This window comes from Lonchura striata, chromosome 5 (assembly GCF_050655825.1).
Source record: "Lonchura striata isolate lonStrDom1 chromosome 5, ASM5065582v1, whole genome shotgun sequence".
Taxonomy (NCBI): domain Eukaryota; kingdom Metazoa; phylum Chordata; class Aves; order Passeriformes; family Estrildidae; genus Lonchura; species Lonchura striata.
This window is the reverse complement of record NC_140707.1, coordinates 5,441,514-5,462,692: the sequence shown is the minus strand read 5'-3', so window position 1 is coordinate 5,462,692 and position 21,179 is coordinate 5,441,514. Positions and strand designations below refer to the sequence as shown.

The 21,179-nt window shown below is 47.3% G+C and overlaps 1 protein-coding gene across 1 annotated transcript in view; it reads left to right on the top strand.

The window, feature by feature from the left end:
- Positions 1 to 20,966, top strand: part of LOC146767164 (uncharacterized) — a 28,056-nt gene extending 7,090 nt beyond the window's left edge. The window contains exon 2 of the mRNA XM_085581202.1: positions 19,638 to 20,966. Coding sequence (XP_085437328.1) covers positions 19,691 to 20,488 — 798 coding nt within the window. The 5' untranslated portion in view covers positions 19,638 to 19,690 and the 3' untranslated portion in view covers positions 20,489 to 20,966. The remainder of the gene's footprint in view (positions 1 to 19,637) is intronic.
- The last annotated feature ends 213 nt before the right edge of the window (positions 20,967 to 21,179 follow it).

The window sequence follows — 21,179 nt, the reverse complement described above, 5'->3', positions numbered from 1 at the left end:
TTTCCGCCTGTTTCTATTACTCCACAAAGGTATTCTCTTTGTGTTGGGATTTTTCCTATGCATCTCCCTTTCCCTGTTACCTGAGCCAAGGTAAGCCCCGGTGTTGTCTCTTTACCCTTTTTCCACAAACACTGATTCGGATTAGTTCCATTCACTCTTCTGGGCTTTGCAGTGACCCCTATGGCTTCATAAAATGGGGGTCTTAAATTATAGCACAGCCAATAGTCTTCCGTCAGTTTTGGGTTGGTTCTATTTAGGACACCATAACTCGCTTTCATAACCTTCCAGAGTATATTACCCTCCTGGGTTTTTTCCTGTTCGTCTCCTGAAGTGTTTTCATTCTGAATTTTATTCTGGGTCTGATCCCTTTCTTTTGTTTGGTTGGCTAAAACAATCTTCTTTTTAATAACACTGGGTTTGGCCCTACAGGTTCAGGATCAGGGGGCACAAGTTCCTTCTTTATAAATATTAAGCTACTAAAATTGCCAAAATCAGCCGAATATAAGCGAACGCCCCAAGTTTTTCTAATTAACCATATACTATCTTCTGGCCTTAATGCAGTAATTTGTATATTTCTGCAAATATTTTCTGGGGGTTTATGACCTGTCCAGTAGCCGGGAGGAATATAACCATTTGGCTTCTAGACCACCTTAATGTATGGATCAGGAGTGGGGGGGTCCCATGTACCAGCTATTGTTTTACAACCCCAATATGCACAGTAATATTGTCCAGGACTATTGCAATACCCTTTACTAGGATTTGAAGTAGGACACATATAAAACGATGAAACTTAATGGGAACCTTAACCAGTACCTAAGGATGCCACAGGTAACTGGAAAGTGGGAGCTCCAGCTGTAGTATTGCTCCTTATAACTCGTGAATCCTCCTATCTTCTTAAAGTCTACTTGAAAGGTTCATGAGTTGTTACTTCTGCAGTATTATAATATATACAAAGGAAAATTACAAGCAGTAAGCAAATGGCATGTGGGGTCTGGTTTCTCACACTGCAACAATTATATTCTTGAGCCCAAAAACTATTTCTGCCTTTGTTACTCCCAGTCCCGGGGTAGTTCCGCAAATATTGCTTGCGTATTCCATCCTGAGGGCTCCTTCCTCCACAGCTGTTTACTCCTCTGCCTCGCCCGTCGACTCGGGTGCTTCGAGCCACAGGGTGTACCATCTTCTTGGCAGCAAGAGTATTCTTCAGGAGGGGATTTATGCCCTCTGGTGCCTTGCCGCATGCAATAAGAACGCCAATTCTGATCTTTTACCTCTGGTGCGGTACAACTGACCCCTTTTAGGTCTTTCTTACAAAGGCCTTCTATGATCTCTGCCACAAATGGGCTCGGCTCGTTTGTATGGTAGCAGTAATAGTCTGGGTGAATGCCCTTTGAGAAAATTTCCCACCACTCTTTAGATTCCAATCGGATTTCCCCTCTAGTCACTTTACAGGTCAGTACCCAAGCTGTAATCTCTCTTTGTACGTTCCAACAGGAATTGCAAGTTCCTCATGGAGGATACCCTCTGTTGCAATGTGACCACCACCGTTCCCCACACACCTTACAGATATAGCATACAAAAGGATAGCAATTACAATTTTGATTTTTACACTTTAACACTTGAATTACTAATTAGTCCACTATCTAAGTAATATAAGTCTGATGTGTATTCAATCTGATAAGAGTCCATTAGTTTCTCTGTAACTTCAATTTCAGGTTCCCGGGAGGACTGGTTACTTGCCACACAGTGTTGTTAACTGGTCCTTTTACTCGACTGGCATGTGTCCATCCTCTTTCTGCAGTCCGAATTGCAGTTTCTGTAGTGAGTAACACAAGATAAGGACCTTCCCATTGTGGGGTTAGTGTAGATTCTTTCCAGGATTTTATTAACACATAGTCTCCTGGGTGTATTTTATGTATTTTTAAATCTAAAGGGGGTCTTTGCGTAATGATTCCTTTTTCCCAAAGTTCATTGCGGCGTTTCATTAAGGCAATAATATATGAGGTTATTTTATAGTCCTTCAACTGGGGTGGTCTCGGGGTTCCTCCAAATCATATGGCATGTGGGGTCCCCTATCAGAATCTATTGTTTTTACTATCCCATATCTAGGGATTATTTCTTCTAATAATATTCTGACCACTGTCTGAGCAGTAGTCCGAGTAGTGGGGTAAGCCTCTACAAAATGGGTGAGATGATCTACTATTACTAACAAATATTTATATCTACCCACTTTAGGCAATTCAGTGAAGTCTATTTTTATTTTGGCAAAAGGCCTGTGAGCTAATTCCCTTCCTCCCATGGGCCTTTCCCTAAGATGTTTTCTGTTTACTTTTTGACAGATCAGACAGTCTCCCACTACTCTTTTAGCCAAATCATAGATTCCAATACTCATATATTTAGTGGCAAATTGATCTACTAATGCCTGAGTTCCCCAATGAGTCTGGTCATGCAATCTTTGCAAAATTCCTGAGGCCTTGCTTTTAGGTAAAACAGTTCTCCCATCTGGGAGCTTCCATTGCCCTTCAGACCCCTCCTCAATTCCCATCTTTTGTAATTTTTCCTTTTCTTGAGTGGTAAAACTATATATTTGCCATTTTTCTTTGGGGGAGTCCACAGATACAGTGTCGCTCTGCCCCATGTCCCCCCGAGTTCGTAGGGCTGCTTTCTTGGCTTCTTGGTCAGCTAAATTATTTCCCCTGTTTCTAAAGTCCAATCCTTTCTGGTGTCCCCTTAAGTGGACCACAGCAATTTGAGCCGGGCCCCTTAAGGCATTTAAAACTTGGACAATTAGCTCTTGATGAATTAGATCTTTTCCCTGTGAGTTTATAAGTCCCCTCTCTTCCCAAATTTTTCCAAATGTGTGCACTACCCCATATGCATATTTAGAGTCTGTGTATATTGTTCCAATTTTTCCTATTAATAACCTTAAAGCCCTGAGTACTGCATATAATTCACAAGCTTGTGCAGACCAGGAGTTACTTAGTGGTCCGGATTCAATTACCTTTAAATCTTTTTCCCCAATTATAGCATATCCTGACTTTCTTTTCCCTTCTACAACCCGAGAAGAACCATCTACAAACAATCGCTCCCCTTCGTCCAATTCTTCCTCTTCCAGATCGGGTCTAATTTTTGTTTGACTTTCAATAGTTTGAAAACAGTCATGAGCTAACTTTTCATCACAGGGTTTCCCATACAAAAATTGGGCAGGATTTTGCGAGGTAACCACTTCAAGTGACAAATTGGGGGAATCAATTAAAATACCTTCATACTTCAGAAGCCTAGAATCTGTAATCCATTTATCAGCTTTCTGTTGTAAGATTCCTCTGATATTATGTGGGGATAACACTTTCAATTTTCCATTAAAAGTTATTTTATGAGCCTCTTCTACCAAAAGGGCAGTGGCTACTATAGCCTGCAAGCATGTAGGCCATCCTCTGCTCACCAGATCCAGTAATTTAGATAAATATGCTACAGGCTTCTTTTTATCCGCCCATTCTTGGGTTAAAACCCCGTATGCTGTTCCTCCCTCCGTATTAACAAACAAATAGAAGGGTCTTTTAAAATCAGTTAGGCTGAGGACTGGCGCGTTTACCAAATCATTCTGGAGCTCCTGGAGTCGCTGATCATCCGTGGGGCTCCATTTCATTAGGCTATCTTGGCTTAATTTATCATAGAGGAATCTGACCTTCTGACTGTAATTTTCAATCCATTGTCTGCAATATCCAATTAACCCCAGTAGCTGACGAACTTGCCTTTTATTTCTGGGGGCTGGAATCGAGAGGATTCCTTTTACTCTTTCAGGATCAATCTTCTTTACCCCTCCACTTAAATAATGCCCCAAATACTTCACCTCCTCCTCTACAAACTGTAATTTAGATTTGGATACTGTCATGGTTTGACACTGGCACAATGCCAGTGCCCCCATGAAAATGTGATCCCTACCTTGAATGCTGTGAAGTGGAATCTAGAATAGAGCAAAGCAGGCCCAAGCTTAATAACAGGAAAAAACTTTATTAAACTACTACTACTAAAGAAAAGAGAAAACTAAAGAAGGGGGGGAAAAAAAACACACAAAGATCAAATGAAAACCTTGCAAAACATTCCTCCCCCCACCACCCAACTCCAACAAACCACAGTGAGACACAATCTGGACCCCAATCAGGTTTCCACCCTCCAAGCAACCGATACTCAGTCCATCGAGGGAACAGAGTCTCTCCTGTGCCACAGACCCCCCAAGAAACACAGCTCCACATCCTGTGTTTCCATGTCACACATGGCACCGCCCGGAGAAAAAAGTTTGCCATGGTGACCCTTCTCCTTTCCATGCACAGTGCTCTCACCACCAATGCATGGATGGTCACTGCCTTTAGGATTTTTCCTTTCAAGGATGCCCTGCCAAGAGGGGAGAAAACAACAGTTCAGTTTTTCATTGTTTGGGACCACAGTCCCCCCCCATTTTCCCCTGGGGCCGAGGGCTCAAGAACAGAGATCTTCTTCTCTTCTCTTCTCTTTTCCTTTCCAGGGCAAGGGGGCGCCACCACAAACCCCCTAACCTTTCCTCTGTTCACTCCACTTTTGTCTTTTTCTCAGCTGAAGCAGGTCTCTTGACTCACTGGCATCCTCCCAAAACACAGTCCCTCTTGAAGGAGAAGATTTGGTTCAGGTTGTGGCTAACATGGAAAAGTCCAGCCAAAAGCCACTCTTTGTCCCCCTCCCATCCAGAATTCCTCCTTCCAACATCCCATCCCAGGGTCCAAGGTGTCCCTCTTCCTCTCTTTCAAACCGAGGAGGGGAAAGGAAAATTCACAAAGCTTTCATTTCCTCAAGAAAGGGTTAAAAGTCCGAACTCCCAGGATGGCTCGATGCCCGGACATCCAGCAACTCCCACACAACTGGGCACCTTGCAGCTCCCCCCGCTCCTCCTTCCTTGCGGCTTTCTCTCTCCCTCTCGGGAGAGGAACTCTGGGGGGGAAAATGGAGACATCCCAGATTTCTTCCACCCTTCCATCTGCAGGGGCCAGCCCGGTTCCAGTCCCTCCACCCTTCGGAGTTACCTCCATCAGGCCATGGGGGCTTCCCCTCCCCCACCCAGCTCGTGGCTGGGCGGGGGAAGGTCTGCACTGCACGCTGACCGGAACCAAAGAGAGCGAGTTCCCCTGGGAATTCTGCTTTCAACCCCTCTGTGTTCTCAGAGGCGTGTCTACTTTCAATTGGTCAATATCTAAATTGACCTCTTCCTTCCGGAAAAAATTATCTTTCCGTGTCAAACCACGACATTCCACCCTTCGCCTCTGAGAACACAGACTACAAAAAAAAAAAATCATTATCAAAATTACATTCAACACATTCTACATAAAACAGCAACTTACACTAAATCTCCACCCCAATTCATCTCAAAACCCAACACATGCTTTGCTCTTATTCCTCCTGATCCCATTTCACAACATTCACCTTATCACCATCTTATCTTATCTTATCTTATCTTATCTTATCTTATCTTATCTTATCTTAATCTTTTCCCGGTCAGGGAACCAAATGTCATGGTTTGACACTGGCACAATGCCAGTGCCCCCATGAAAATGTGATCCCTACCTTGAATGCTGTGAAGTGGAATCTAGAATAGAGCAAAGCAGGCCCAAGCTTAATAACAGGAAAAAACTTTATTAAACTACTACTACTAAAGAAAAGAGAAAACTAAAGAAGGGGGGGAAAAAAAACACACAAAGATCAAATGAAAACCTTGCAAAACATTCCTCCCCCCACCACCCAACTCCAACAAACCACAGTGAGACACAATCTGGACCCCAATCAGGTTTCCACCCTCCAAGCAACCGATACTCAGTCCATCGAGGGAACAGAGTCTCTCCTGTGCCACAGACCCCCCAAGAAACACAGCTCCACATCCTGTGTTTCCATGTCACACATGGCACCGCCCGGAGAAAAAAGTTTGCCATGGTGACCCTTCTCCTTTCCATGCACAGTGCTCTCACCACCAATGCATGGATGGTCACTGCCTTTAGGATTTTTCCTTTCAAGGATGCCCTGCCAAGAGGGGAGAAAACAACAGTTCAGTTTTTCATTGTTTGGGACCACAGTCCCCCCCCATTTTCCCCTGGGGCCGAGGGCTCAAGAACAGAGATCTTCTTCTCTTCTCTTCTCTTTTCCTTTCCAGGGCAAGGGGGCGCCACCACAAACCCCCTAACCTTTCCTCTGTTCACTCCACTTTTGTCTTTTTCTCAGCTGAAGCAGGTCTCTTGACTCACTGGCATCCTCCCAAAACACAGTCCCTCTTGAAGGAGAAGATTTGGTTCAGGTTGTGGCTAACATGGAAAAGTCCAGCCAAAAGCCACTCTTTGTCCCCCTCCCATCCAGAATTCCTCCTTCCAACATCCCATCCCAGGGTCCAAGGTGTCCCTCTTCCTCTCTTTCAAACCGAGGAGGGGAAAGGAAAATTCACAAAGCTTTCATTTCCTCAAGAAAGGGTTAAAAGTCCGAACTCCCAGGATGGCTCGATGCCCGGACATCCAGCAACTCCCACACAACTGGGCACCTTGCAGCTCCCCCCGCTCCTCCTTCCTTGCGGCTTTCTCTCTCCCTCTCGGGAGAGGAACTCTGGGGGGGAAAATGGAGACATCCCAGATTTCTTCCACCCTTCCATCTGCAGGGGCCAGCCCGGTTCCAGTCCCTCCACCCTTCGGAGTTACCTCCATCAGGCCATGGGGGCTTCCCCTCCCCCACCCAGCTCGTGGCTGGGCGGGGGAAGGTCTGCACTGCACGCTGACCGGAACCAAAGAGAGCGAGTTCCCCTGGGAATTCTGCTTTCAACCCCTCTGTGTTCTCAGAGGCGTGTCTACTTTCAATTGGTCAATATCTAAATTGACCTCTTCCTTCCGGAAAAAATTATCTTTCCGTGTCAAACCACGACAGATACTTTTAGTCCTTTTAGGCTTAGGAAGTTTAGTAATTTAATACTTTCTTGCCTCACTGTTTCTTCTCCTGTCCCAGCAATAAGCAAATCATCCACATACTGAATCAGGGTCGTCCCTTCATCTACTTTATATTCCTGAAGAATTTGTTCCAAAGCTTGGCCAAATAAGTTAGGTGAATCCGTGAATCCCTGCGGCAAAACCGTCCACCTTAATTGCTGCCGCTGGTGTGTTGCCGGATCCTCCCATTCAAATGCAAAATAATCCCTACTTTTCTCATCCAGGGGGCATGCCCAAAAGGCATCCTTTAGATCAATAACACTATACCATCGATTTTCAGGTCCCAGACGGCTCAACAAAGTATATGGATTTGCAACTACTGGAAACCGGGCCAAAGTCCTCTTATTTATTTCTCTTAAATCGTGCACCAGTCTGTAGGACCCATCTGACTTTTTTACAGGCAGGATGGGAGTATTGAAGGGAGACATACAGGGCTCTAAAAGCCCTTTTTCCAATAACCTATCTACTTCAGGTTTTAGTCCTAATTTTCCCTCCCTAGGGATAGGGTATTGTTTTATTCTTACGGGTTTGCCAGGATCACTTATTTCCACTGAGAAAGGCTTAATCTGCAATTTCCCCACCGTTTCCGGGGTTTACCACACCTCAGGATTAATTTTCTTTTCATCCTCCACCCTTAAAGGGCAGAGCTTTATCTGTAATTCTTTATTTACAACTTCTAAATTAATACCCAATTCTATTATCAGATCTCTCCCTAATAAATTGTAATCTGCTTCAGGTACCAGTAGTAAAGAACCTATACCACATTTGGAATCAGTTTCTACCATCACATCCTTGATAACAGATACCTCAAAGGGCTCTCCTTTTGCCCCAATTACATGCACAGTGTCAGATGACTTTTTACATCCAAGCGGCAAGGCTTGCACCGTGGATCTTTCAGCCCCGGTATCCACTAAAAATTCCATCTCTTGTTGTTGGGGTCCCACTTTAAGCTTTACCAAGGGCTCCTTATGATGTTTCTTTACATACGTAAATAACCCACCTATTTTAAAATACCATAGCTTAAATAATAGTGTGTACACAATGATTTCAAATTACTTCCACAGAAATGCAAGGGGGAAGAATAGTTTTTGTAGTAGACATTTCATAAAATGACTGCACACCAAGCTGAATTTGTATAAGCTGAGGCAGGAATTCACTCTTCTGAGTTTAGATTGTCCTGGCATTATTCCAGCTTAGGGGGAGAGGATGGAGTCCACAACATCATTGATGTGGCTGCTGTCATTTTTAAATGCACGAGGTTTCACAGCATACAGCAGGAAAGCAGAGACCGCATTTGAAGATCATACAAAGGATCAACCAGTTTCTGATTAAGAACACTTTTTTTTTTAGTGTCTTCCCTTAAATGCAGAAAATAAGTATCAAACGAATGAACAGCCTTACTAAGAAGTTGTTACAAGCTCATTAACTGTGTTTACATCCAAAATGCATTGAAAGGAAAGGGCTTTTTGCCTTTCAGAAGCAAATGAGCTGAATTACTCAGGTCATGTTTTGCACTCCGGCTGATTTTACCAGTGCAGGCACCAAGGCTTCAACACATGCAGTTCTGACAATGTCTGCAATTACTTGTGAAAACTATTCTTGCACACATTGTTTCCCTGAATCTCAGACCTACTTAAAATAGACATAATGCTCTGGCTGATAGCAATTTCAGTATTTTGAAAGTAATAAGGAAGAACTGCTTAGAAGAAGTTATTTGTGCTGTAACTAACAGTTGTTTACAATGTCTCTAGGCACAAAACCCCATCATCTGTCATTAGCAGACAGTGATTTCCAGTGATGATATCAAAGTACTGGTTATTGAAAGGGAGCTCTTTCTATAGTACACTTCCCTGGACCATGCTCCCTGCTAGGGAGACTTACCTCAATACTTACTTCACTGTGTACCTAAGAAAACAAGTTAAGCAGAGCTCAGAATGAATTGACTAATCTAAGAACTTCAAAAAGCGGCTTCCCAACCTCAATTTCTGTTCCCCCAGACAGTAGCAGCAGCAGTGTGGGAAGTGTCCTGAAAGGGTGGAGGTAGGACCATGTTTGAACAGTAAGTTATGTGACAAATGTACAATTAAATGACAATAACAATACAATAATACTTTTGCATTTAAGAACTGAAGCTGCAGAAGCAAAAGGCTTCTTAAGGAGGGCAAGATAATGTGGTCCATTATAAAAAGCAAGTAAAAGCACTGCCAGCATCTCACCCCATACAGGCTCCACAGCATGTCCCAAAATCTTGAAAAGGCTGAGCAGCTACACTGCAGTGTGTGTGGAAGCAGAAATTTTGGCACTGGAGAGTAATGCAAGAGTGCAGCTGTCCAAACAAGGGTGGTTTACACCATAAGCTCCATCAGGTTGACATTTCCAACCCCACTGCCACCTCTGGGGCTGGCAGTGAAGGGACCTTGCTGCTTCTCTGCTGGCCTGGGGCCTCACACCCCTAATCTTCCTTAAAGGCCTTCTCATCCACTATCCGTTGTCTGCATCCCCTCTTCATATGTCCCTTCTTTCCACAGTAGAAGCAGACAATTTCACGACCTCTTTCTTTTCCTTCCCTAGAAATATAACTCTGCTCCCGATTCTCCCTTTGTTCTACATTCCTTGCACGGAAATTAGGGTTAGGCCCTTCCCGCACAACTGCAGCCATAATCCTCGCCTGTCTCTTGAAATTCTCATCCTCCCTTCTCACAAAAACCTTTTGCGCTTCCCTCAAGAGCTCCTCTAATCCTCTAGTCTGCCATCCGTCCAACTTTTCTAGTTTCCTCCTAATATCTACCCATGCATTTGCCACAAACTGCATTTTCAACACCGCCTCTCCCTCCTGGGTATCAGGGTCTATCCCAGAATACAAGCGGAAGGCTTTCCTTAAGCGCTCTAACCATTCCGTGGGATCCTCATCTTTTTTTTGTTGTAATCCAAAAGCCTTCTTCACATTCTGCCCCCGCGGAACTGATTGTTTCATTCCCTGAATGATGATGTTTCGCAAATCACCCATGTGAGTGCGATGCAAGGGATCCTGGTTATTCCACTGGGGATTTTGTAGGGGCCACTTTATATCTGCTAAGGGTCCTTGGTGGTGTTCGTCATCCCATATCCTCATACCCGTTTCCCTTATCATCCTCCTTTCCTCTGCCGTGAACAAAATCCTTAGTATTGACTGTAACTCCTCCCATGTGTACACATTGGGCCCCAAAAATTGGTCCAACCGTTCTGCCACTCCTAGAGGATCGTCCAACAAATGTCCCATTTCCTTCTTAAAGTCCCTGACTTGCCCAGAGTCTAAAGGCACAGTTACATAGGCAACCCCTGCTATTTGGGGTGGCTGACCTTCCTGTCCCGCTTGGGGATTCGGGATCATACCAATGCTTTGTTCTCTTAGGGGAAACATCCCCAATTCCTGTTCCTTTTTCCTAGTCTGACTTCTAGTTACCCTACGATTGTTTTCCCTTGTTCCTCCACTCTCTGCCTCATCATCAGAGTCTGAAGGAGCTGTGGGGACCCCGGGGCCAACCGGGTCCGCAGGCAGCTGGGGATATATATTTTGACTAGCAGGGGGTGGGAGTGGAGGAATATATGGAGGAGGAACGTAGGGGGGCATATTATCTTCCTCCTTGTTTTTCTTGTTCTTTTTCCTGGCTGATAAGGCAAATAGTTTTGTCCTTGTCTCCCCAACTGTCCACAGGGAAGCATATTCGCTCTCTTCTGAATCAAAGGCTTCCTTTGAGTTAACATATATATTTAGAGCCTGACAAATCCAGTCCTCAAAGGACCCGAATACCGGCCAATACAAATGGTCTCCCCTAATTTGTTTCCCCTCCCACACTTCCATACAATAATGTATCATTTTAACTTTGTCTTTCCCTTTTCTAGATGGGAAAGCATCCCAATTAATTATCATCAAACCCAAGGGGCTATCCCTGGGAATCTGGGGAAGCTTAGCATGGGTCCCCTCTCCCATGGGACCAGAGGGCTTGCTTTTCCTCTGTCCCATCTTCCGGAGTGCACTCAATTTCTCACACACGTGCTCCCCTGGTTCGCGGCCCAGCCCCTCGCGGGGAATGGAAAACGCACTAATACAGAGTCCGCACTCACTTGGTCTCCACGAGACCTCTCACACACAGCACTCCGGGAAAACCACCCCAAACCGAGCGGGAAACCGGCCTATACTCACGCGTCCTGCGTCTTCGCTGGTTCTTCGTGCACAAAGATTACAGGGGTAACCGGTTCTCCTTTGCCCGTTACTCAATTTAGGTTCGTCGGTGGAGAGTGATCAGAAAGCCTGGGGCAGCCAGGCCGCCATAAGGGCGGGGCGCCTCCCGATCGTCCCGTAGCGACTGATCTACTTCTCCATCCGAGTCACGGCACCAAATTGTTATAAATTGTGACACGGCAATTTGAAGTGTCTTAATTCAATAAAGCAATTTTATTTAAAACAGCAAGCAAGTAAGGCAGGCAAAGCACAGCGCTGGGCGGCCGGGGAGTCTCCTGCTCCACCAACGGCGCGCAAAAATGTTCTGTCCCAACCTTCCTTTTATCCCCCCCCTTCTCTTTGCAGGCGTGACTCTCCAAATGTAGTCTGAGTCTGGTCGTTGTGATAGCTTCTAAGTCTCTTCTTTTGAGATGCAGCAAGCAGACCAGATACACATACCCAGGACTCTAATCTCAACCTCCTTATCACCTTGTAAGCAAATAAGCATTTCAAAGACACACCAGTACATTCTTATGCAAACCAAGGTAATCGAGCATATCACAGTGAACAAATGATCTTCCACTTATCTCATTAATACAGCACAAGTTATCAATATAACATAATACATATAGTAACTATCTGCACAGAGCCATATAACATGCATTTTTCACAAAATCATTTTGGTTCCCAGGGGCTGGTCCATGGTGTTGTAGGATTTGTTCTGGTGGCCGTTCATCTTTTCCCCATGTTTGGGCGCTCCCTCAAGCTGGGGCTGCATCAATTGACTATTTTTTTTCTTACTCCTTCATCATATACTTGAATTCCAACTGATTTCCCTGAACTTGTTCTAGCAAAACCCCCAGTGCTCTGATACACCCTGTACAGCACAGACAGTGACAGCAGATGTTGGAGTGGGCAGAGGGATGATCCCCCCCTTATTTTAGTGAAGTTTTCCCAACATTCTCCATTTGCTGTTTCCCTTTGCAGCTTCAGCCATTTCTGTTGCAGAGTCAGAGATCCTCAGCATGGGCTCTGCCTTCAGCTGTGCAGATTCCATCTGTGCAAGCAGGCAGAGCTTGGGGTGAGGGGCAGAGGGAATCAGCCAATTCCTGCCCCAGGCAAGAAGAGCCAGGTACATTGTCCCCAGTTTGCCCCAGCAGTGTTAATTTGCATTTCTGAAGCTCCTCCTGGGTGCCTGGAATGCAGCTTCTCTTCCACAGCAGCCTTCAGCAGCCTCAGTTGTGCACCCCCCCCACCATCTGCTGCTTTTTTTTTTTTTCCTTGAAATCATCTATTTATTGTTTATGAGTTAAAGGGTCACCTTTAAATCTCATCTCGTTTTGAAAATTTTGAAAAACTCTAATCACTTGGTTTTTAAAATTTTAAAAGTTTAATAATAAGAAAATGGTTATAAAAATAATAATACAATTAGAGTTAGGACAATTACAAGACAAAAAGAGCAAAGAATTACGGACGTCCAGATGCTCTCGGACCCTAAGTCAAGAAAAGCTTGACTTGTGAACAAAGGAATCACCCTTAAACCAAGACACTTGTTGCATAGTCATACATCCTTCATGGTTATGCATACATTCTGTTCTAAACAAGAAACTCTGTTTTATGTCAAGTGTTCCCTTTAATCCCCTTCAAGTCTGAGCAAGGCCTGAAGAAATTAGCTTCTCCTGATAAGAAGCCATAAATTCCTCTCCTTTGGAAGATTTAGGTGTTCTTCGAAGGGAGCTTCTCATTCCTAAAAAGAAAACTCCCCCCACATACATAATCTCTATTTTAACATTATGTTGTAACCTAAAACTACACTTAACACAATATGTAAGGGAATTAATACAGCATAACTTTCTAACATGACACATATAATATTCATGGTAACATTTGCAAAAAGCCAATCATAAATACGCATTTTTCACAAAAATGCAGCCTAAAGGTGAGTATTAAAAAGCCAGGACCAAAATTTTGGTATCTCTAAGAGCTCTGCACAAGCATACACAAAAAAATTCCAAGGCAATTCAGTTGTTTCTACTTCTCTTCAAAGTAAAAACTCATTCTCACATCCCTGACCCAAACCTAACTGGCAACATAGAAACAGGAGTAATACAAAAAATACTCCAAGGCTCTAAACTTTGCACTGAAACTGCAGGAAAAAGAAAAACTCCACCAATATGTTTAGTGTTAGAGTCAAGGCATTCCTTGATTCTGGCCAGGATGTTCAACAGAAATCATTCCATCCCCACATAGCCCAGGTGTGCAGAGAAAATCATTGCATGACACATGGGTTTTAGTTGATTTTTCCCAAACTTGATACAGTCTGAACGACTCTAAATCGATTGGTTTAATGTTCTGTAGTTTCAAGTTGTGCAGTTTTTAGTATTTGGTTTCCTATTGGGCCCGGATTTCTTTGCTTGTGCTGTTAATGAGGTGGGAAGTGCTGGATTTCCTTCTCAGCCTTTTGCAGACCAGGTGTCTGCAGCCCTGCCGGGGGCAGTGTCTGGGGTAGGTGTTGGTTGCTGTTTGCTGCTGGGGTTGATGTTTTGCTGCTGGTCGTTGTCTTTGTGGGTATCTTTTGGGCCATTCCCAGTGTGTTGAGGTGTTAAACTCATCTCCACTGAGTGGTGTAACATCCCTTAACAAAACCTTTAACATTTCTTTCCCCAAGGCCAAGGCAAAGCAAGCCTGAGTAGAGAAATCAAAGGTTAACAATGTTCAAGTCTATGAGCTGGTCTATTTTCCATGGATGCACTGGCAGGCAGGGCAGTGTGTGAGTGTGAGTGAGAGCCAGAGTGGAATTGTCCTGGTGTGTCCCCAGCAGCTGTGGCAGTGCAGGCCCAGCGAGCACTGAAGCTGCAGCAGTGGCAGCAAGGGCTGGCCCCGGTGGCTGGAGCTGCCCAAGGAGGGTGGCCAGGCCGAGGATTTCAGCAGAGGAGGTGTGGGCAGGCCCAGGGCCTTGCCCCGCTGTGGAGCCCTGGCTGCTGCTGCGCTGCCTTCAGTGCAGGCTCAGGGGGGCCTCCCATCCTCCTGCTGCAGGCGGGAAGTGCAAATCTCCGGGGCTGCAGAGACCTGGAGCCCAGGCTGAGGGGTCCCCCCGTGTTCAGCTGTGCTGGCGGCTGTTTCTGGCCTCGGGGCCCCTTGGCATGGGCCACACCACTTGGCCACCAGTGGTGCTGCTTTGCACTCCTTAGGCAGAGCCCATGTCCTGCTTGGATGTTGGTGTTATAAATGAAAATTTGTCCATCCAAATAAAAATGAAAATGAAAATTTTATTTAGGATCAAATTCTCTCTGAGCCAGCCACAAGGAGAAGGACAGTGCTGAGCCTGGGGTCGGCACTGGGTGTGTGACAGGAAGGACGCCATTTGGCAGAGGTTCCCCTACCCTAGGCACACACACGCCCTCCTGGACCCTGCAGTTCTTACAGGAAATTTTCTGCCCAAGGCTGGGATTTCAGCCATCTGCCTTTTTTTTCTATTCAAAGTCCCACATATTCATGACGTTCTTTTCTCTGAGTCAAGGTTGAACAATCCAAGTCCAGGTGTGGATGATCCTCGATCCTCTGATGGAGTTATGGAGCCGTGGCTTTCAGATGTATCAGCCCGGAGGAGTTCAGCAATCCCAATCTAGGGTTGTTACCAGGATGATCAGTGCCCAGGCATTCCAGTATCGCCCTTCTGAGCAGCCCATCTCCCCATCTTCAGGCGAGCCACATGTGTTAAATTGTAAATGAGGCTTTGGCCAAGAAAGCCGGTATTGGTGTAACCAATATGTGGGGGGGGGGCAGTTCTCAGTGCTGGCGTGTGTGCTTTGCAATAACAAAATATTATACGTGTCAAATCATATTTCCCTTAACCAAATACAACAATATTACATTGGTGCAAATTATAACAAACATACATATCATTGGGAGCAGCAAAGTGCCAAGTCAGGCTCTGTGCCAGCCCAGCTTCCTGGGGGAGAGATTGCACCAGAGACAGGATTCTGGCCACAGACTGCTTTAAATGTGCATCCCTTATCTCCACCCTGCACTAGGTGGAGAATTCCCAGGGTAAGGAATTCCCAAGATCAATTCCATGGGAGATTGAATTGAATATCTGCCCTGGGTCTGGCTCTTCTTCTTGCCCAAGCCAATGGCAAAAGCCGTATCCATGGCATCCTGGTTTTTATCCCCAGCTTCCAAAGGTGTTTCCTTAGTTCCCTATTAATTCTTTGTACCCAGCCTGAGCTCTGGGGGTCCCAGGGGTTATGGAGGTCCCATTGTATTCCTAAAGCTGAAATAACCCCCTGAAGGATTTTTCCTGTAAAATGAGTTCTACTGTCTGATTCTATTTCTTCCACAATCCCTTTTATTGGAATTATTTCTTTTAGAAATACCTTAATAAGTGATCCAGTGGTTGCTGAAGAAGTCAGAATTGATTTTGCCCCCTTTTAGCTGACATGGTGTTACCAGAAGCTATTGAAGCCTTCCTGCTCAGGGCATTTCAGTGCCAGGCTCTTACAAGCACACACAGCTCTGTGGGTTTGTCCTGCACTTTGTCTAATTCCCCTTCCTTCCTGTGAAAAACACCATTCACTTTTGTTAAAATTTTAGAACTTTATTAGTAAGAAAATAGTCATAAAAATTAGGACAATAAGAGACAATAAATGTAAACAATTATGGAGTCTGGTTGCCTGGCACTCCACCAAATAGCACACCTTGCTTATAAAGGACTACCCCTTAAAAGCAATGGCCTATTGCATATTCATATATCTCATACATGATTCAATCATTCCTTTCAAACCAGGGTGTTTCTGCTTAATTTTAGATTCCCCCCCATGTTGTAAATCAGCCTTCTTGGTTCCTGGAAGTCTGAGCTTTTCTGGAAAGGAGGCAATGATTCTTTTCTGGGGTTCCAATTGTCTGTTGCTGTGATCTCTATCCAGCCTCAATAATGCAAAGAATTTCTTGATTATCTTTTCCATTGCTTGAGCTAGTTACAGAAAGTATCTTATGTCACATAGTTTCTATTTTAATCTCATGCTATAGGCTAAAAACTGTATGTAGCACACTACTTAAAAGAGATTAATACAGCACTACTTAAAAGAGATTACTAGAGCATAACTTTCCAACATAACACATATAGGATTCATTTTAATATTTGCAATGAGCCAATCATATAATATGCATTTTTCATTCTTCCCTCCCTTGGAATAGGGTGTTGCTTCTAGACAACACTTGTGCTGGTTGCTTCAAAGTACTTTGAAGAGGCTCCATATCTAATTTTCCCCATTTCCCTGAGGCTGCCCACACTTCTGGGTTCACTTCAGCACAGGCCTTGCCAGACATATGACACAAAGGTACAACAGAACTAGCCTCTGTGTCAGCTTTTATAATGTTAATTTGCATTCCCAGTTTAGCGATCAAATCCCTTCCCTGTAAACTATAGTCACAATTAGGAGCAAGTAAAAATTCTTCCATTTCAAACCCTTTCCCACATATGCTATAAGTGGTTGAATAAAGCCACTCCTCTTTCCTACTTCTCCCCTGAATACTCAAAGACATTTTTAGCAGTTGTCCCGCTTAGGTGTAAGATTCAGAGTGGAGGGAGAGGCCCCTGTGTCCATCAGGAGAGGCCTCCTCTGGATGCAGACCCAGCCTGAATGTTCTCCAGGGCTCCAGTGTGGTGGGTCCCCGGTGGGATGGGAGCTCAGAGAGCCCTGACAATCCATGTCCATGCAGGGGTGGACTTGCTCCTGCTGAGGGTGCTGCTGTCTGTGCTTGCAGTGTCCTTGTGGGCTGCAGCTGGAGCCCTGACTCCTTCCCAGGGGCTGTTTGGGTGGGCTCTGCCCTGGCCAGGAGGGCAATGCCTCTGCCAGGTGCTTGTGGCCGACCCCGTCATGCCCTGGGTGCTGGGGCCCCCTTGGGCCCTGGGGTTGATCCCTCAGGGCTGTGGGAACTCTGCCGTGGCCTTTGCCTTCAGCTTGGCCTTTTGCTCATCCCTTCTTGCCTTCAGCTGCTGTGCCTTTGTGCCCAAGTGCTGCAGGGCTTCTTCTGCCACTCCTGCAGCCCCGGTCACTGCCTGTGGGTGCTCATCCTCTGAGAGCTGCTGAGCTTTCTGCAAAACCTTTCCTTTCTGCAGGGACCCAAAGCAAATCCTGAACAGCAAATCCTGATCCTTCCATGTGCACTCTGCATTTCCCAGCTGTTCCTTTGTGTTCCCCGTTGTGCTCAGGGTCCCTGCCCAGCCCGTGTGGCAGAGCCGGTGCCTGTCCTGCCGCAGTGTCCAAAGGCGGCCCCCCCGGCGGGCAGGGCCGGCAGCTCCCCGGGGCCGGGCAGCGGCCGGGGCGTCCCGCAGCCTCCTGGGGGCCGGGGGCCACTGCCGGCCCTGCCCGGGGCTGGTGGGGTCAGGCAGCGCCCGGCGCTGAGCCCCGGCTGCCCCACAGCCCCGGCCCGGCCCCGCAGCTCCCCACAGGCCCCAGCCCGTGCTCCCGGTGCCGCACCTCTGCGCCCGGTGCTGCCGCTGCCACCGCAGAGAAACCCCTGGCATCCTGACCTCCTGCTTTTCCTCTCCTGCGAATTAAAAGTATCAGATGATAAATTCTGAGGAAAAAACGGTGCTGGAAAACAAACCAATCCTGAGTATTTTTCTGTTCGTCCTCTTTGCCATCATCCTTTTTCTTACTACACAGATTCCTCCTGCTGCTTCTTGCCTGAACCATATTGCTGCACACTCCCCTTCACCCGATCCCTTCCCAGCACATCAACACCATCCATCCCTTGTTGTACAAATCCCTTCTCCACTTCCCTCATTCCCCCACGGGGTGTCCATGTCCTTAATTACCTCTGGGGAAATATGCAAACTACCTCAACATTCTCCCAAGGGACCCTTCAGAGACATTTTGGGATCATCATCCCTTTGGCCAGGACCCTCCCTGGCTTTCCCTTTTCTCCCCTCCATAGGTGCCCTGCCATGTTCACTCCCTGAGGATCCCAGGGCACTCACTGATGAGATTTTCAGTGCTCTCTCCCTGCTGACTCTTCCCAGATGGCCCTGATGTGTCACTCGTCTGTCTCCTGGTCACTCCTGGGTCCCCAATCAATCCCCGGTGCTGCCGCCAGCCAAGGGAGCCGATCACCCAAAGTGGGTGAGGCACCTTCAGCTGCACTCCCTGCCTGCCGCCCTGGAGGGTGGAAGGAATTGGGGATGAGCCCCAGGGTGTGCGGGAAAATTGACATCAGCAGAGGATTCTGTCCACAAAGCAGACAGAGGTGTCTGTAAAAGTAATTTCATTCCTAAAAATGGGAGTGGCCATGGGACATTCCCCATGGGATCTTCCTAATTATTGGAGGACACAGCTTCGTTTTCATCCTAATTCTGGCCACATCTCCCTCTGCTTTCCCCATTGCCTGAAGCACTTGAGAGGTACAGACTTCCCAATCCACCTACTACATACCCACCGTAATATGCTCCCCACTTTTGTATAGTAAACGATATTCCTGGCTCTGTTAAGTCTTTGTTGTTCCTCTGGAAGTTCATTAATTGAGCAGGACCTTGGCTGAGCAGCAGTCTGTGTCATCAACTGATGACATTTTCTGAAACCGTTGGCTTCTCCTGTCACCTCCTTAAGTACAGGTACCTTGCCCTCTGAGCATTCCCTACCTGGACCAACCCCCTTCGACCCCATGGCCCCCGCGAGGGGAATTTGGGGAGGTGGGAGTGGGGCAGCGCCAAGGCCGGGCCCCCCCGCGCTGTCCTGGCGGGAGCGGCTGCAGTGGGGACCGAGTGCGGGCGGGAGCGGCCGAGAGCCCAGCGCTGCCCCAGCCCGACCTGCCCCAGCTCCATCCCTGCCCCTGCGCTGGGATGCTGTGGGGCTGGGGGGAAGAGGGAGCCGGCAGTGGGTGCAGGGCCTGGGGGCAGGAGGAGAAGGGAAGGAGAAGCAGGCTTGAGGAACAAAATGGTAAAATGGTGCAGGTGGCAGGAGAGGGTGGGATTGTGCAGGAGAAGGAGGAATAGCAGGAGGAAGAGGAGTGTGAGGAAGAGCAGAGACACAGGAGGAGGAGGAGGAGCAGAAAGAGGAAGCAGCAGAAGGTTCCACCCCTCCCTGTGTCTGCAGCCTCCCCCCAGCCCCAGGAGTGCTGCTCCCCGCACATGCAGCAGGTGACTGTGGAGGGGTATCCACGATTTTCAGGGGGTGAATCTTGGTGTTTCTGAGCTTTCTTGGGCTAAATGTTGGTGCTTTGGTTTTATGTGGCAGCTGAATCTTTATGTTTTGGAGAAGGATTTGCTGACTTGTGATGTTTGGGGAGTTTTTGGTCTGTGTCTTGGTAGTTTGTGGAATTTTTGGGCTGAATCTTGGTGTTATGGAGGTTCTTACGGACACAAGATTCCCAATGACTTCCTGAGATCAACTTGGGCAAGGAGGAACCTCCAGTCCAAGGTGCTCTTCTCTTGTTTTTCCCCAAACCAGGATTTGTCATTCCCAGGGTGTGGCTGGATGGAGGAGGAGGAAAAGCCCCGGAGATGCTGCAGGAAGAGGAGCTGCAAACCCAGCCCAGGGAGCTGCGGGGAGGAAAGAGCCCCCTGAGCCAGGAAGGCGGGCGGAGATCCAGGCGGAGCTCGGAGCTGGTGGAGAAGCCTCGTGGCAGGGAGAAGCCCCACAAGTGCTTGGAATGTGGGAAGGGTTTCAGGTGGAGCTCCCACCTGATCCAGCACCAGAGGATCCACACTGGGGAGAGGCCCTACGAGTGTGGGGAGTGTGGGAAGAGGTTTCAGACCAGCTCCCATCTCCTCAGACATGAGCAGATTCACACAGAGGAGAGGCCCTACCGCTGCCCCGACTGCGGGAAGGGCTTCAACCGCAACTCCAATCTCACTGTGCACCGGCACATCCACACCGGAGAGAGGCCCTACGAATGTGGGAAGTGTGGGAAGAGCTTCAAAGACAGGTCTGGCCTGATCCAGCACCAGGTGATCCACACTGGGGTACGGCCCTTTGAGTGCTTGGAATGTGGGAAGAGCTTTGGGTGGAGCTCTGCCCTGAGATCACACCAGCTCATCCACACTGGGGAGAGGCCCTACGAGTGTCCCCAGTGTGGGAAGAGGTTTCAGACCAGCTCCAGTGTCCTCCTACATGAGCGGATTCACACAGAGGAGAGGCCCTTCCGCTGCCCCGACTGCGGGAGGGGATTCAAGCACAACTCCCACCTCATCAGGCACCGGCACATCCACACCGGGGAGAGGCCCTACGAGTGTGGGAAGTGTGGGAAGAGCTTCTCACAGAGCTCAATCTTGATCAGACACCAACGGAGGCACCACTAAAGGAAGCCCTGTGAGTGCCATGAGTGAGGAAAGAGAGTGAGGGAAGAGCTTGGAGTGAGGGAAGAGATTGAGGGAAGAGCTTGGTGTGCTGCTGCAGCTCCATTCCCCATGGGAAGATCTGGGCTGGATGATCCCCAGTGACCCACATTGGGCAGAGCCCTGGTGCCCCCGTATGGGGAATAAAACAGAGAGTAAAGTAATGGAGCTGATAAAGGGGCCCGATATCTGAGGCCTGACTGAGCAGAAACTGTGGGAGACACAGACACAGTTTCAGTCTCCCTGGGCAAGAAGTGACCAGAAAAAATGGTGTGAGACTTTGTGATAAGATAAATGTTCCCAGGTTACTGGATGTCACCAAGAATGTGTAACCAATGGGAAATTGTTACTAAAAACAGAGCCCTCTATAAGCACCATACAAGTCAATCCCTGTGTAAACACCTGGTACACTCAATAAAATTGGCTTTGGTCTAAACTGGGATGTCCCCGTCTCTCCATGGTGGATAACCCTGTTGTGGGTGATCCCCGTTGGGTGGGGGAAGGTGCTGGAGGGATTTCTTTCCCTTCTCCTGGTGCTGCCGTGGTTTGGTTGGTAATAAATTCCCTCCCTGTGCCCAGGCCGGGTCTGTTGTCCCCGTGCCGGTGCTCGGGGCGGGATCTCTCCCGTTCCTTCTCTGCACTGCCGGGCCTCTCC